The 17,714-nt window shown below is 39.4% G+C and overlaps 1 protein-coding gene and 1 non-coding gene across 2 annotated transcripts; one reads left to right on the forward strand and one right to left on the reverse strand.

Moving 5' to 3' along the window:
• Window positions 1-212: 212 nt before the first annotated feature.
• On the reverse strand, window positions 213-5,801 carry LOC129282860 (uncharacterized). Its single transcript, XM_054918718.2, has one exon. It carries the CDS (start codon window positions 5,799-5,801, stop codon window positions 213-215), a length of 5,589 nt encoding a protein of 1,862 aa, XP_054774693.2.
• Window positions 5,802-17,136: 11,335 nt separating this feature from the next.
• TRNAM-CAU (transfer RNA methionine (anticodon CAU)) lies at window positions 17,137-17,208 on the forward strand. The gene has a single exon. It is a non-coding gene; the product is annotated as a tRNA-Met (tRNA).
• The last annotated feature ends 506 nt before the right edge of the window (window positions 17,209-17,714 follow it).

Raw genomic sequence — 17,714 nt, forward strand, 5'->3', positions numbered from 1 at the left:
GAAACAATTTTCCAAGCTATCAATAACTTTGCATATCAATCTGCTCATTGCCTATTGATATAGAAATAAACGATAATAATATAACAGTCTAATTGTTCTTGTGTTTGGCTCCTTGCGGGGGAATCCCTAAATGTCTTTCGCGTGGATTATACTTGCCCATGTGAAAAGCAGTCTCTTTCTGTTATAGTGTCAGTATCACATTAAGAACAAATCTAGTCATCTGCCAGGATCAAAACGAGCTTATGTATGGGTCTTTCCAAAAATCTAGGCTCATGCTTACGTTTACCGTCTTTTCGAAGATCGCGATCAGCCATGATCAGTTTCACTTTACGAACTCGACCGTCATCACATTTGTAGGCTTCTGTCACTCTTCCTAGTGGCCACTGACTTCGAGTATCGCTGCAGTCTTTTACAATGACGATGTCGCCTATCGCGAGGTCACGCTTTGGATGGACCCACTTCTGTCTTGTTTGGATGTCTTGGAGATATTCACGCTTCCATCTACTCCAGAATTCGTTCGCTAGATACTGCACACGACGCCACCACTTCCGAGCATACACGTCTTCTCGCTGAAACTTGCCTGGGGGAGGCATCACAACTTTTGCCTTCATGGTTAGAAGATGGTTCGGAGTCAACGGTTCAGGGGCATCTCCTGCACATAGATTAGCTGTAGACAGTGGTCTGGAATTGACAACTGACTCCACTTCAGTAAGGAACGTCTGGAAGGATTCATCATCTAGTTGTGACCCTGAATTCATGAGGAGGGGTTCAAGGACTCTGCGTACTGTACCGATCTGGCGCTCCCAAACTCCTCCCATGTGAGATGCACTCGGCGTGTTCATCTGGAAGGGTATCCAATCAACTCCATTCTCTAGTAGATACGTCTGGATAGATTCCTGGTCCAACTCTCTCATTGCTTCCCGCAACTCGTTTCTAGCGCCAACGAAAGCAGTCCCTCTATCAGATCTGATCTGTCTGACTGGTCCACGACGAGTGAGGAACCGCCGGAGGCAGTTGATGAAGCTACTGCTTGTGAGACTATTTGCTGCTTCTAGATGAATGGCTCTTGATGCCATACAAGTGAAAAGTACTCCATATCTTTTCACAATACTTCTTTTTTCTTTGATGTTGAAAGGTCCAAAGTAGTCCACAGCACAGTATGTGAATGGGGGTGCCGGTTCTAGGCGATCTTTTGGCAGATCTGCCATCTTCTGTTGCTGCAATGGTCCTCTCATTTTTCTGCACAAGACACACTTTGATATGATACTGGAAACTGCAGAAGAACCACCAATCACCCAGTATCCATTTTGTCTCAGTTGATTATGTGTGATTCCTCTTCCCATGTGGTTAACCTGCTCATGCTTGTGTCTTATGAGCAATGTCGTCATATGAGAATTTCTCGGCATGATGACGGGATGCTTGATTTCGTCAGGTACGGCAGCTTTGTCGATTCTTCCACCAACTCGCATGATACCATCACTGCCAATGTATGGATCTAGACGATATAGAGAACTGATTGGCTTGATTTCACTGTTTCTCTTCCTTGCTGTCTGTCTGTCATTTTGCTCACCAGAGCCTAAGTTGTGAAGTACCATCAATTCGTCACGAAAATGTTCTATCTGCAAGTTTCGGATTATTTCAGTTTCTGCTGCATCGACTTCTGCAACTGTCAAGATAACACGTTGGAGTGGACGGTTCAATTTAGGGCTTGTCTTCCTCTTCACTTCTCTCTTTCGAAGTTTACTTTTGAACATCATACATAGTGCTACCACTCTCTTGGCACGTTGCCAGCTTGAGATATGCTGGAGGCGACTAATCTCGAAGTGGTTGGCTCTAGCAGTCATTGTAGACAAGGTCGACACATGTCTAACTTCTGGGTCATCTTTCTCACAGCTGGCTTTATACTGCTCTGTAGGAATCTTGAATTCTCCTTTCTCATGAAGAAACTTCGGTCCAACCAGCCAGCGGCTACTTTCAACGAGCTCCTTTGCTGTCATCCCTCGAGACGCCTCATCAGCAGGGTTGTCTTCTGTGTTCACATAGAACCATCTTTTGGGGTTTGTTTCGTCATGTATCTGTTGCACCCTATTTGCCACGAAGACATGGAATCTCCTTGCTTCGTTACGAATGTAACCCAAGACTACTTGACTATCTGTCCAGAAGAATTCTTGAGGTTTAGCCACTGTCAATTCTTTCCTTAGAAATGTACTCATCTTTGCTGATACAGTGGCAGCCGTCAGTTCGAGTCTGGGAATAGTCATCTGTCTGAGTGGGGTTACTCTTGATTTGGCTGTCACGAGAGAGCAACACACTTTGTCCTCTTCATTCACCAGGCGAATATAAGAGCACTGTCCGTAACCATCAAAACTTGCATCTGAAAAGTGATGTAACTCCGTACGCTTTACTTTGCCGAAGTTTGGAGGCTTGTAGCATCTTGGGACGTTTAGTTTCTCGAGTTCACTTATTTCAGATCTCCATTTCTCCCACTGTGGTCTGACGTCATCGGGTAAGGGGCTGTCCCAATCAAGTTTCCTTCTGCAGAGGTCCTGGAGAATCTGTTTTCCTCTCAGAGTCACTGGACTTGCAAGGCCGATAGGGTCATAAATTGAGCCAACAGTGGATAGAACTCCCCGTCTAGTAAGAGGGCGATCTTTAAGCTCAATTCGGAACTGCAATGTATCACTTTCCACGCACCAGAATACACCTAATGCTCTCTCTATTGGTAGTGGATCAACTTCTAGGTCCAAGTCAGCAATACCCTTAGCTCTGTCTTCGATAGGAAAACTCTGCAGAACCTCCTTATTGTTAGACATTATCTTGTGTAATCTCAGTCCAGCTTTACTGCAGATTGCTTGACTTGCTTTCATGACACTCACGGCTTCATCTGGGGTTGCGACTGACTTAAGTCCGTCGTCGACATAGAAGTCATCTCGAATATATGAAGCTGCATTGGACCCAAACTCAGCTTCGCCATCATCTGCTGCTTTCTTGAAGCCATAGTTAGCACATCCAGGTGAGCTAGTAGCGCCGAATAGGTGAACCTTCATCCTGTATTCGATCACGTTTTTGTTTGGGTCACCATCTTCCCACCACAAGAAACGGAGAAGGTCCCGATCTTCCTCCGACACGAAGAATTGGTGAAACATTCCTTTGATGTCTCCAACGACAGCAACTTCTTCTTGGCGGAACCTGCACAGTACTCCAACTAAGCCATTAGTCAAGTCTGGTCCTTGTAGGAGGTTGTCATTGAGTGAGATTCCTTCACACTTTGCTGAGCAATCAAAGACCACACGTATTTTCCCTGGCTTTTTGGGATGATAGACACCAGTATGGGGTACATAGTTTACCTTTCCTTGTTTGTAGCTAGAGGGAGCCCTTTCAGCACATGTTTCAAGCACATCTTTCATGAATTCTATGTAGTCTTCCATAAACTTTGGGTTCCTTCTAAACCTGGCATTTAGTTGTTTCCATCGGTTCTCTGCTACTTTGCGATTGTATGGTAGCGATGTGTTAGGCGTCTTGAGGGGGAGGGGCATCTCATAATGTCCGTCTGGTCGTTTCCTTATTCCTTTCTCCATGATTCGCAGGAACTTCTTGTCCTCCATTGAGATAGACTGCCCTCCCATGTTTTCATCAGCAAAGTCCTTCTCGAGAATCGCAATGACTTTCTGCGGGCAGAGGATTTCCTTCGCTGTTGACGGGACTGCAAACTTCTCGCTCTCACAACTTGTAGCTTTGTTGCAAACAACAGCACCTGAACTTTCAGATGTCAGGCAGACTTTTCCAATAATTCCCCAACCTAGGAGAGATTTTTGAGCATAGGGATCATCCTCCCCTCCAGTGATTACTTGTCGAGGCCGGATAGCTCTTGGGCAATCATTTCCGATCAAGAGTGACACATCAATGTTTCTATCATAGGGTATCATTGCATCCGCAACTTGACGAAGATGAGGCCAGTGATTTACCACCTCCTTCTTGGGTATTTGTGACCTGCTGGCTGGTATTTCCTGTCTTGCAAAGGCCACTGGTAGTTGAATTACATGCTCCTTATTATAGTCTTGTATCTCCAGACCCTTGATTTTCTTACTTTCGATGTTAGAACTTCCATGCATTGTTGTCAGCTGCAGATTTGTTGAAGCTCCCTTTACGCCGAGTTTGTCACGCAGTTTCTCTGACATGAAGCTTACATTTGACTGATCATCAAGCACTGCATACACAAGGCACTCTTTACTTGGATTTTCTTGATGTCTCACCCAGACTGGTACAATCATACTATGATCTCTGCCGTTTTGATCCTGGATTGAGCATACTGTAGTACAGTTGGCAAACCCTGCATGCTCAGTCTTCTTGGTAGCATAGTGTAGACAGGACAGATGGCTACCCCCACATTCCTTGCACGATCGTCGATCTTGGCACTCCTTGATACGATGACTATCTGTCATCCCACATCCCATGCACAGTCTCCGCTTGAAGAAAAATGCCTTCCGGTCATACATAGGCTTGGTGACGAAATCATCACATTCATCTAGGGTATGGTCTTCCTTACACCAAGGACAGTTTGCATAGCTTCCATTTTTCGACCATTCCGATTTTACCCTCCTTCCATCTGTAGCGAAGGTTCTTGCTTTAGGACCCAATGCTCCAAGACTTCTCGAGGTTTCTCTGAGGCCTGCAAGTTCAGGGATGTTGGCCTTGTTAGCTGCCCTTCTCACAAACTCTTCAAACTTTGAGAATGATGGATATTCTTGTTGGTCGATGTTTTCTCTCTGACGGTCAATCTCATCTCTCCATCTTCCTTCGAGATATACAGGCAATTTCTCTAGAAGTTTGGCATTCTCCTGTGGATAATCTAAGATTCCAAGAGATTTTACTGATTGCTTTGCTGCCTTTACTTTTCCTAGGAAATCTGCGAGCTCCATCAAACCGTTTGAATCCTTCGGTCCTATCTTTGGCCAGGCGGCAAGTTTATTCATGTAGGCTGTGCTAACGATGCTTGGATTTCCATATCTCTCACTTATGAGACTCATCGCTCTTTCATAGCCATCTTCACTTCCTATCAGCATGAAATGCTGGACGACATCCTTTGGTTTTCCTGTTACATAATTATTCAGGTACATCAACTTGGTGGTAGATCCCATTGGCTTGCTATCTATCATACTTATGAATGCATGCTTCCACATTGGGTAGGTCATGGGGTCTCCATTAAAGATGGGAATGTCTATCTTAGGTAGCTGAAGAGATGCCGACATTTCCTGATTAGCGGCACATTGTTGGAGACTTACGTTGCCGAGCTGAGTAACACATCTTTCCAGTGATTTGGCAATCTGCTCCCATCCTGACTGTTGGGTAGAAGGTACTTGGAAATTCTGCGGCGACTGCCCCGCTACAAGATTTGGAGGAGGCGTTACATCTGCCTCGCATGACTTCAGAAATCTATCCATATCAGCTTCTTTATTGACATCAAGTCCTTCCAATAGGGATGATTTCTCCAATCCAAATTCTTCCAGCACTTCTAACTTAGCTTCGTTTTCTGCGAGTTCTATCTCGCAGACTAATGCATCTTGCATCTCTTCGTATGCTTCTTGTGCCATCTTGGCTTTTCTTTCCATTTCCTTTACTTTCTTTTCCTTTTCTTTGAAAGACAATTTTGCTTGCATGGCGGCGGCCTTCTTTTTTAACTCCAACATTTCCAGCTCTACAGAGACCGCTAGACTTACTCCGGTCCTCGTGGAACTGCACTTTGACTTGAGAGATCCGCATTCTTCCTTATCATGCTTATCTTTTCTCTCCATCATGTCCATTGTCAGCTTTTTTAATGTTATTCAGCTTGATGCTTAATTTGAATGTTATTGTGGCTGCCTCTATATAAGAGGAGTTTCCAATAATATACGACGAATGACAGGACGAGTTTCATACGATTTAAAGAACTCTTTAATATAGATGATTGTCGATTAATGATCAGTAGAAATATCTTGTAGATTAAGCGTTGCAGATAACATTCTGAAAATTATAAAACAGATATACAAGAATCATGAATACACAGACATATTATCTTTTCGTTTACACATTAGATTCATATTTACATAATTTAGTTAATCATCATCATTCACATTAAAACAACATTCATTCATCATTATTATCATAATAAATATTTGGTAAATAACAGAGTGCAATTAATAATCAAATAAAAGTAATCAAACTTACCAAATATGGCTTTCTGTTTCTTTCTGTAAACTGGACTGGACACAGCCTTTTTCCTTCGTAATACTTAAACAATGACAATTATTTATAATACGCGCGCAACTATTATGATTATTATTATTATTATTATGCGCAAATATACATGGCAACCATGACGCAGCAATCAAGATTAAGATTACACTAATTACGTCACAATTAATGCGCACAATGCGTCGCAGTAACAATGATAATAATAACAACAATATCATAATAAAACAGACGACTATTCATTGTTCTCTGGGTTCTTTTCATCTTTCCAGCATCTTGACTTTCTCTCGAAAAACCATTTCGTCCAAACCGCATCTTGCTTTTCATACACCTAGCACTTTCAATCTAACGGTCAATAATCCAGATATTTGACATTGTGCTTAGATGTTCCTCCCTTCGATGTGATCATATTCATAAATTTAAAGGAATACAAAGTTAAACGTCTGATCTTGAACTTTCTTCACCCCGTGTTGAACAAAGATCGCATTCATTTTTAGAATTATGTGGTAATGAATCGTCTTAATATTCTATATTAATTTGACATTCAAGTTAGAGAAATTGCTTATATGAATAGCACCGGCAACAGATTGATACCTATAAGTGGCTGTGAACTATTTACGCTAACATGGAAATTTCATATAAAATACCAAGGTAAGGTCACAATTTTAAATGTCAAATAACCATTCAATGTTAAGCATATAAAAAAGGATTCAGTATTGACCAAGGGTACGCCTGCAAAAAAGTAGGTCTTGAACCTTTCTCGATAATGATTTATCGATTTTATTTATCATATCACTCATATACCCCTTTCACAAACCCATCCTCCAATTAAGGCGACCGCACACCTTACGATTGGTCTGCGACCCGATTTCAGAATAAAATGTAGTAGAATTTGATGCTAACATTGAGACTTGGAATATCTTACTGTGTAATGTTCTAAATCATCGTACGAATACCTATGTTCAAATCTGTGACTATGCTATCATCCTTCTTAGAATAAAGGCGAATTTAATATCTAGTCGTAATGACGTCATAGCAGTCGTACGATTGGCTACGATTTGAAACTATTTTGGCTTTTACTCCGAAATAAAGGCTTGCAATCTTTCAAAATGGTTTTATTTGTATTTTTTCAATTAATTTTAACCTCAAATAAAATGATATGTTCCATTCACATTTTCAGAAAATTAGCAACATGCGATTTGTTCCAAAATCGGATGGCGTACAGTCGTAAGGTGTGCGGTGGCCTTTATCCGCCTAAGAGTAATTCAATAAAAATTGCATTCACAAACTCCGAAAATAATCCGCACTATTTTTTACGAGCGCCCGACCTGAAAACGGCGGATAATTGTCATGGCAACTGCACACGCCCCCTCCGATGGGGTTGTGTTGGAAAAGGGTGATCTTGTGACCGCACCATGGCTATCCGCATTACTTTGGAAATGCGTTCATAAAGTCAAAATCTGGTCCCGATGCCGCTATTATGCGGATAATTGCAGCATCGAAATAATGCGGATAACTCTGGTCCCGTTCCGATTTTACGACCAAATTATGCGGATATTATCCGCATAATTGGGTTTATGAATCATTAGAAGTTTCTTATCAAATGGATTTGTCAGTTATCTTTAGAGAAGAGTTATTTCTATTTATTCCAAAAAATGAAAGCATTAAGAAAGCTCTGTCCCTTCGCTCCCTCGCTTTTGTTTAATCCCCCACTGGGTGTTTTGGCTCAGTTGGTAGAGCGTCCGTCTCACAACCGGGAGGTCGGGGGTTCAAACCCCGGCCGCGTCAGACCAAAAGACGTTAAAAGATGGGAGTTGCTGCTACCCTGTTTGGCGTTCAACGATTAAAGGGATAGAGCCTCGTCGATCTGGCGCTGCACAGCGGCTGCCGGGCCCACGATCAATTGGGCAAAGCAAATTTTCGGAGTATTTCATTTCATGTCTATTTCGAACAATAAATTATGGATTTTCATTTTCATTTTCATTTCATAAAGCTAAATTATTGGTGTGATTCCCTATGCCCATGGGTTTCAGATGCGATAGGGGTAAATATGATTGAAAATTATCCTATACATCTGTAGGCAAGTTGCAGAGTAATTCAAGCAAGTTTAATATTGGCACATTATAAATTGACATGGCGACATATACGGTATCTTGAAAATTCGAATCGTAAAAGGTTACATGTCGGCATATTGACTTTTGGTATTTCGCCAAGTCGACTTCTAAAAAGAAGTATATTGACATAAAGTATTCATTATTTTATCTTGTCAACTTAAACAAAAATATATATATATCCCCATGACTTTCTTGGAAGTCGATAAGATAACAGTTAAGGTACGTCGACATAAAAAGAACAAAAATACATCGCCATATCGTCAAGTATAATATGATTCTTTAAAGGTCAAGTCCACTCCAGAAAAATGTTGATTTAAATAAATAGAGAAAAATCAAACTAGCATAATGCTGAAAATTTCATCAAAATCGGATGTAAAATAGGAAAGTCATGACATTTTAAAGTTTATTTTTCCCAAAACAGTGATATGCACAACTCAGTGACATGCAAATGAGACAGCCGATGATGTCCCTCACTCACTATTTGTTTTGTTTTATATTGTTTGAATTATACAATATTTCATTTTTTACAGATATGACGATAGGACCAACTTGACTGAACCATATAATATTAAACAATGCTAATTCCACATGTTCAGGGAGGATTAATCGTTGTTTCACTTGACAATGAGGAGAAAATTTTACTTCATATTTCATATGATAAAATACAAAAGGAATAGTGAGTGGATGAAGTCATAGTCTCCTCATTTGCATACCATCCAGGATATGCATATAACTGTTTTGTGAAATTAAGCGAAACTTTAAAATGTCATAACTTTCTTATTTTACATCCGATTTTAATGAAGTTTTCAGCGTTATGTTTGTTGGATTTTTCTCTTTTTATTCAAATCAACTTTTTGTTGGGGTGGAATTGTCCTTTAAGATCTTCCGTAAATATCAAAATATGTTAACCTTTTTATTATTTTTTTCTGAGGTGTTGACAATTAAATCTATTTCTAGGTATAGAAAATAACTATATTTTGATCATGAAGATGTCCATGAGGATAATTAATTAGCCTTCCCGTCGTGCGTAAGATTAAAATAAGGAATTCAACAACACCTTTAATCCTTCAAGTATACCTCTCTTCGTCGCTGTTTTCATCGTATTAATGAGTTTATCAGTGTATTTATGGTTCAGTGTCAGAAGGAATTAGTCTGCAGGCACAGACCCTACACTCTTAAAACAAATCAGTCAAATTGACCAGACCAGTAGTCAGCTGGGTGCAACTGATAGTCTAGTCACATTTCTGACATATATTCTAGTCAGAAATAACTCTGTTCTAGTAAAGTACCACTAGAAAAAAAAATCAAATACGACTAGAATAACAGTTGCACCCAGCTAACCCTATTAACCAGTTATCTTTGACTGATTTGTTTTTAGAGTTTATAACTCCCTCTCTAATCACAAGTGCAGGGTCTGTATGAGTCTATAACGGGGTCCAATTAATTTTGTTCCGAGTTGGCATTTCAAGTCAAAGTGACTGGTTTTCCGAGTGACTTTGATGCGGGATCGAGTCGTATGTGGCACGAGATCGAGACAGACTCGATTCGGAATTGTATTGACTAGGAGTTAGCATTTATCGTCAAAGTGACTGACTCTCCAAGTGACTTTGACTTAGGATCGAGTCACATGTGATACTAGTCCGAGTCAGACTCGATTAGGAATTGTAGTACTCGAAGATAAAAATTTAAGTCAAAGTGACTGGTTTTCTCAGTCACATGTGATACTAGTCCGAGTCAAACTCGATTCGGAATTGTAGTACTCGAAGATAAAAATGTCAAAAAAAAGTCAAAGTGACTGATTTTGTCAGTGACTTGACTGGGGATCGAGTTGTATGTGGCCCTAGTGCGAATCGGACTAGATTCCGAAGTTTATTAGCTATACATGAGTTAATATTTCAAGTCAAAATGACTGAGTTTCAAAATACCTGGACACGGAATCGAGTCAGAATTCCAAGTTGATTCCAGTTTATAAATTTTCATCATGTTTATGCTGTTTTTTATATTTTTTTATATTTTTACTTTATTTGTTTATTTGTTTAATTTTATTATTATTATTATTATTATCATTATTATTATTATTATTATTATTTTTTTTTTTTTTTTGGGGGGGGGGGGGTAAATTGACAAGTTTTTCGGTATACATGTACATTACCCCTGTCCTTTTGTCTAAATTTTTCTTAGTATAGATTGAATTTCTTTTCAAACTCAGCCAATGGTCGTTTCGCTTTTATTTTTACTCCTCGGAAATATGATTGTGCTATCACGACACGTTGTATGTTATTTCGTTAAATCGTAATGTTTTCTGTAATCCTTGAATATCTTTTTGTCTTAAAAGTTTTATACACATACATTTTTTGCTTACTTCTCTCGGCATAGATTTAATTTCCCATCTCTTTTCGAAACTTTATATTTAAAATGAACTTCTGCAGCTGACAATTTTCAGAATTTACGAGAGACCATCTTCAGCTTGATGCCGCAGTCACAACAACGATACCGTCTCCAGACCGATTAAAGCTTTTACATTATTTCGGATGGAATATCATCGGTCGGTTTGGAGTTAGTTTCTTTGATGTGACTGTAGCATTAGGGAAGTTGAAAGAAAATAAATCGACGGAGATAAAAAATGGACTCATCGGCAAACAATGGCTTCTGAATCATGACTTTTTTCTACCAACCTTACATGCCCAGTCAGGTACGCGAAACGATCACAGACCGATCGAAGGTATACGCGTTATTACCAATGGCGAACCAACGATCGGATTAGTGTATGTTTCGGTAGTGTGACATTGCACTTAATGTTCAAATTAGGGACTCGGTATTTATGCCGATGGTAGTCCATGGTAGAACATCGTCATGCGTGTGGGTGGAGGGAAAACGCCATGTCTTTATTTACCGTCTCCATGGTAACGTGCACTTTAATGGCTTTCTTATAGTCGCCATGGTGATAATTACCAGTGTGGAAAGGAAATGGGAGGAAGGGAAGAGACAGAAATTTGCGACAAGTATCGTCTGTTTCTCTCTCTCTCTTCCTTTGGATATGAGTTCGTTTTATGACCGAAATTCTAAACGCTGGGAATATTAACTTCTGTGCCACTGTTTATTTGAGTTTATTCGCCTGCAATTTATTTTTAAGTAAAAAAGTCTTGCTAATTAGCCAACTCCAACTCTTTTTTTATTTTTTACAGCGCGTGTAACATGTATGAAATTGTTCCAGCATCTTTTACTGGTGCTCTAATTGAAGGGGGTGGTTGACCCCAGCCCCCTTCAGAAAAAAAACTTTCACTGAATCAAAGATGCTTGCAAACGTTTGCACCGTGTGCATGAATCGATCCCCTTCAAAATATTAAGCGCTATGTTACGATATTAACCAAAATTGATATGCAACAAACAACAAGTCAGATTAATCCTAAATTAGATTTTTTTATTACAGGTAAACAAAGGTAAATATAAAAAATTATTTTACATAAAATTATCTTGAAGAGTCAGGTCTGAGTAATCTACAAACATATCCTGTATTAAATCCGAATAATGTCCAAATTGGCTGGCAACGATTCCTTAGATTAAAGTCCAGAATGCTGGTGATAACGAAAGTTGAAAGTGATGTTGAAAGGCTATGGATAATTAGAGTCAATACGAGTTTAAATGTCCGTGAAGACGAAGTCGATGGTGATAAACAGTCGATGTCAGCAATGCATGGGTTGAAAATTGTCTATTTTTTATAACAGGTTGATGATGTTGATGAAAACTGAGAATTCCTTTCTCAAAATAACTGCAAACAGTTCATGGATGGTGTGCAAATATTTCCACAGAAGTTAATGCTGTATTCCAGGTGAAGATAAACTATGCTCTGACATAAAGTCTAGACTGAAACTCCGAGTTTTGATCTGAATTGATCCTTGAAGAAACTGCCGGTTTATATATAAATTTTCACTCTACTAGAAGCTTCTATTATTGTCTTTAAAAAGAACATCCTACTTCTTTCAAGAGCAGTCCAGTTCTACACGTTCTAGAAGACTCTTGAATGACCTCAGTGAAATTAACATTGTAAACAACATAGCTAATCCTATTGTCTTTTCCCAAACAAGCAGTCTCTATTGTCTGCCAAGATGATTGTACATTAAAAAAATACCAGAAATTACTCTGCCTCATTAAATATGCGTGTACATAGCAAAGCTTAACTGAGACATTCTAGAATATTCCCATACCTCCCTTTCACACGGAAAAAAATTGTAATTTCATGATGATTCCAGTGAAATATAAGGATTATGACGAATTTTTAGCACGTGTGAAACCAAACTAGGACACAATTAGAATCACGAACGCCTGCAATCATCATCATCACAATGATGATCCAAGATTCACGTGTGAAAAGGCCCTTAATCATAGCCAATGACTATAATTAGAGAAAAAATAACAGCTAAAATGGATGAATGTAATATTTTGTTTCTCTTTCAATTTTGTTAAATATAACAGCTATATCACGCCCTAGTTTTCTAATGCTTCAGTCACAACAACGATACCGACTCCAATCCGACCGATGGTGTGTCATTGGTAATAACGTAATAGCTTTGATCGGTCTGGAGTCGAATTCGCCAGTATGGCGGTGTCATCAAATTTGGCACTTCTTCTCGTGAGATAAGCAATCACGAAAAAGATGAACCATGACAAATTCCAACAAAATGACCAGAGTTGTTTGTCTGCCCAAACAATTATGTACCAGATGATAGTGGTACAAACTGAGTAAATATAGGCTACTGAGTAATTAGCAAATTAAGCAAGGTATTTGGCAAATTGCAGAATTTCAGTTATTTGATTTGTGATGTCATATGCGAGCAGGTTTCCTACATGTAGAATGGTAAAAAATCACAATGAAACGTCATTTTCTCAAACAAATTGAAAATGATTTTTAACTGTACCTTCAGCATATCTAGACAAGTCATGTTCACACCCGTTTCTAAAAAGAAAACAAAAAGAAGTCATCACGAACCATTAAAAATTGGAATTTATGCATTTCATATTACATATTATATGGGGCAGCTGCTCGTTTATGACGTCATAAATCCAAAACGATAAATTCTGATAACCTTTTTAAACCTTTAATGGATTTTCCCCAAATTTTCACCAATATTTTTTATCATTTTTTCTACTTCTGTTACCACAAACTTTTCTTCAGGGTGACCCCACACTATCCTTATCCCCGGACTATCCTTAACCCCATAGGAAAGGCAAATAGGACAGTGATATATAAAAAATTAAATGTCTGGGGTGCAACTTTGTAAAACTGCAAGAAAAAAAAAGATGTTATCGTTATATCGCCTTATTCCTATCTAATGGATAAAGAGCCCATCGCCTTCTGTTTTCAACTGTTTACATTATTTTGAAGAGGTAAATACTCCAAGCTTGTTAATATTTCTATCTCGCAAAACATGAGAAATGCAAGCTCCCACCCCCAATAAAAAGGATGGGATCTTCAATTGGAAAAGGGTAATTTTGGATCCATCTTCTAGGGGGGCACAAGAGAGGGCGCAATGCACAGCAAGGTATTATATTGTATAAGAAATGGGTTTAAAAAAGGGGCGGGGGCTTTTGGTCCGCGCCTGGCCTTAGCCATCATGCATCACAGACTCAACTATCTTTAAAATGTCACAAGGTCGTACATAATTCGCAGAAAAAAGTTACGCCCCTATCAAATGAAATCATGTAAAATCTCGTTAGTAAACTACATGCCGTAGTGTATGACGACTGTTGGCAGTTCTGCTCATAACTTCACAGAAAGGGTTTGTATCTTTAGACTATTTGGTGTCTGTATGTGTTGATGGACGTACGGTCGACATATTACACCGCGGTTATCTAGGATGTACACTAACTTGATGCTTGTGAAACTGAGAGGTGTCCGTTTCAGCTGCGGATCTCGTCTCCAGCCTCATTTAGCGATCCCTGATTAATGCGATCGGCCGGCCTTTCCCCTGGACTCTTCGCGGGATTCCGAGGTTCAAATTCAAGGGGGCAGCGGTCATCTGCAACGGAGATCCATACCTGCTTATTTCTCTCGTTCTCTCTCTCTCTGTCGCATGGATTGGAGATGACAGAAGGAATCACCTCGTTTTCGAAGACTTTGGTGCTTTCATTTGTCTCTGTGGATAACTTTCTGTGATTTTTTAACGGATAATTATTGTGGTGGAGTGATATGTGTCAATCGAGTCTCTGTGGATATAGGCCTTCAGTTAATTGATGCAAAGTGATTACATCGAGTGGCATATACAGTATGTAGGATATTCTCATCGAACCCCGGAATATCAGAAATACGCCGTGATATATTCCCAAGGTTTGCCCTTTTTATGCTCTCTTGAAGTTAACCTTGTTATATGAAGTCCTTGTGTGTTCACCCTACATCGATTTCTATAGAAGTGTTGATTATCTTTAGAATTGTTCGGAACTGTTTTGGTGGTTAAGGCACTAAACATTATTTGTTTGGAAAATAAGCATTGAGAGTGATCAGTCCTCATACTAATAAGTAATATAGCAATACAGATGCGGTACGCGTGCATTTTGATGGGGGGGGGGGGGGGGCGCCCAACATTGAATTTGATTATTTTCTATTCAATTTCATAAATACGCTATAGGAGCCTACGGGTAATTATACGACCTGTAGTTCTTTTCACCCTTTAGCCTCCTTTCTACCTTTTCTCTTTTATCCACCCTTCTCACATATCCTAACTTTTAACTTTACAATGATATTCTCCTCGCGCTTCGCGCTCGCTTTATTGAAGTGTCACCATTTCAGGACCTGCCTTGATTTTCTTTATTTCTTCTCGACCCGTTTATAAAATTCAGACTTGTTTTCTCATTTTCTAGTTTTCGAAACGTAATTGTTCTTCATGTTGACGATTCAAGGCCGAAATGCCCTCTGAATTTCGAGAAATTAGGTTTCAGTTTCGGGAAATTTCTTTTTGTGTTGTAAAAAAAAAACGGTTTGTGTATAGTTTACGCTGATAGCACTACTATGATATTCTTCTACTTTACAATAAGATAAAGTTTAATTTGGTTGTGATTTTCGAAGAAACGGCCTCAAAATGAATGCGGAAGGTTGTTTATGAAGCACCTATAATAACTGATATTTATCGGACACAGTGTGAACACAATGTGTCACTATAATGTTCACACTGTTTTCACACTGATAAAATTTCTCAATCTAGCGATGGAGATCTCAGGCAAAACCTGATTTACTCAAACAGAGTAACAGAAAAATACTTGTCGAAACGGAGGAAGCAGCCGCGGCGTAGACTAATTGCTCATTAAAGCGTGTATGCATACGTGAAAATTTTGCTTATGGTTGAATGTGTTAATGAAATAGAACAAAAAATGGCATGTGACGTCAGCAATATCAGGTGTACGCGCGCGCCAGAGCAGGTGGAGCAGTTGATGGTTAACATCATAATGGAGCTAATGTTAGAAAAATGTCAGCTCGAATATGAATTCGGGTGATTTGTTGCGAAACTAATTATTTGGCGTGGATTTGTTCAAAAAGGAGGAGAGAGAAAAAAAAGACCCTTTCAAATTGTAAAGTTGAGCACGAACGTCTTGCAGTTTGATGTTAGGAATAAATGGTTTACGATAGACTAATCATGCTAATTAAATGGAAGATTGAATGATTGGCGAAAATGTAATCTTATCAATAGAAACAGAAGATATTTTGATGATAATGTTGTGGTTTTAGCTTACTACGGCGCGTATCATTCAGTAGTGAATATTTGCGTAAATGTGTGTGTGTGTATTTGAGTTTTGTCAGACGTGTATCAATCAGATATGATTATTTACGTCTGGGACCGACCTTTAACGTCACCATCCGAAAGACGTGACCAGGGCTCGAACCTCGAACCTCTGCATCGATTTGTAACTTCCCCACATAGCTTGGATTAGTACAGGCGCACGCCACAACGCCCAGTTATGATAGTCGACTCGATAGTCTTGATTCAAGGCAGACTCCTGTTGTACTTTTCTGTTCTGTATCAAAAGGAAAGCATATTCGTGTGCGAATCCACTAGAATTTCACTTACCATGCTATTACAGTATTTATGTTGTTTATGTTTATTGGATAATCTACCTGTTTGAGGGAGAATTGAATTTAGTTGTAACCGAATAAAAGAACAAAATCATTATGACTGGATGGCAGACTAACCACACAATCTCGTTTCAATTACTAAAACCCTTGTTTTCCCCCAATTACATCGATGAGCCACTTAAGCAATCAGCTTAGTGATTTTCTTAGCTTTTGAAATGATTTGGACATTGATGATAAATATGCCTCTATTGCCACCCTCTTCGCTCTAAAACAATGTTTGTTAAATCTACATAATTTTGAAAGTTTGGGGAGTGAAAACGTTTTCAAAATGTTTAAATCTTCCATAAAGCTGAATCAAACAGTTTGAGTATTGGATCGAACATTTCAAGGGTAAATGCAACTTAAAAAAAGGCTGTCACTCCTATACCCTGAAATCTTCTACAAAGCTGAATATAGGTTCAAAAGATGAACATGAGGAGCAGAGGAAATATGATTAGATCTAATAAAAGTGATTTACTCCCCTGTCATGCATGCCTTATTGTCAGTCCCACTCTGCTAAAAGGTTTTATGGCTTATTATTGTTTATGACTATCCATATGTCACTTTTGCTTCCTTCTTAGCGCTGTAATTGACGGAACAACCCATTCAGACACAAACGTTTTATACCAAGTATCAGTAACGTATATCACTGTAATTAAGTATGTGTTCCGTTCAGACGCAATGATATTACCGGGCATGGTGGCTCAGTGGTAGAGCGTCCGCCTCATGAACGGGAGGTCGTGGGTTCGATCCCCAACCGAGTCATACCAAAGACGTATACAAATGGGACCTTCTGCCTTCTTGCTCGGCGCCCAGCATTCTGATTGGAGAAGGGTGATAATAATGATAAATTATAGTATCGGATTTATATAGCGACACTACCAAAACGCCGATGTTAATTTAACACCAGCCTGGTATCTATATCGTTCCACACCAGAGAGGTGTTGAAACAGCTCCGGTTTGGCGTTAGGCTAACACCAATTTGGTATTTAAGCAATTTAAGCAATTCTTAACTGGTGTTGTTTCAACACCTCTCTGGTGTGGACCGATATAAGTACCGGGCTGGTGTTAAATCAACACCGTTTTTTTAGCAGTGCACGTATTCTCTTTGTTAGGTGCTCAGTGCGTCTACCGATTCCGGTGCTCACAGCTTTTTTGAGGAATTACTTCCTGTCGGTACCCATTTACCTCACCTAGGTTGAGTGCAGCGCAATGTGGGTAAATTTCTTGCTGAAGGAAAACGCGCCAAGGCTTGGAATCGAACCCACGTC

This window comes from Lytechinus pictus, chromosome 19 (genome assembly GCF_037042905.1).
Source record: "Lytechinus pictus isolate F3 Inbred chromosome 19, Lp3.0, whole genome shotgun sequence".
Taxonomy (NCBI): domain Eukaryota; kingdom Metazoa; phylum Echinodermata; class Echinoidea; order Temnopleuroida; family Toxopneustidae; genus Lytechinus; species Lytechinus pictus.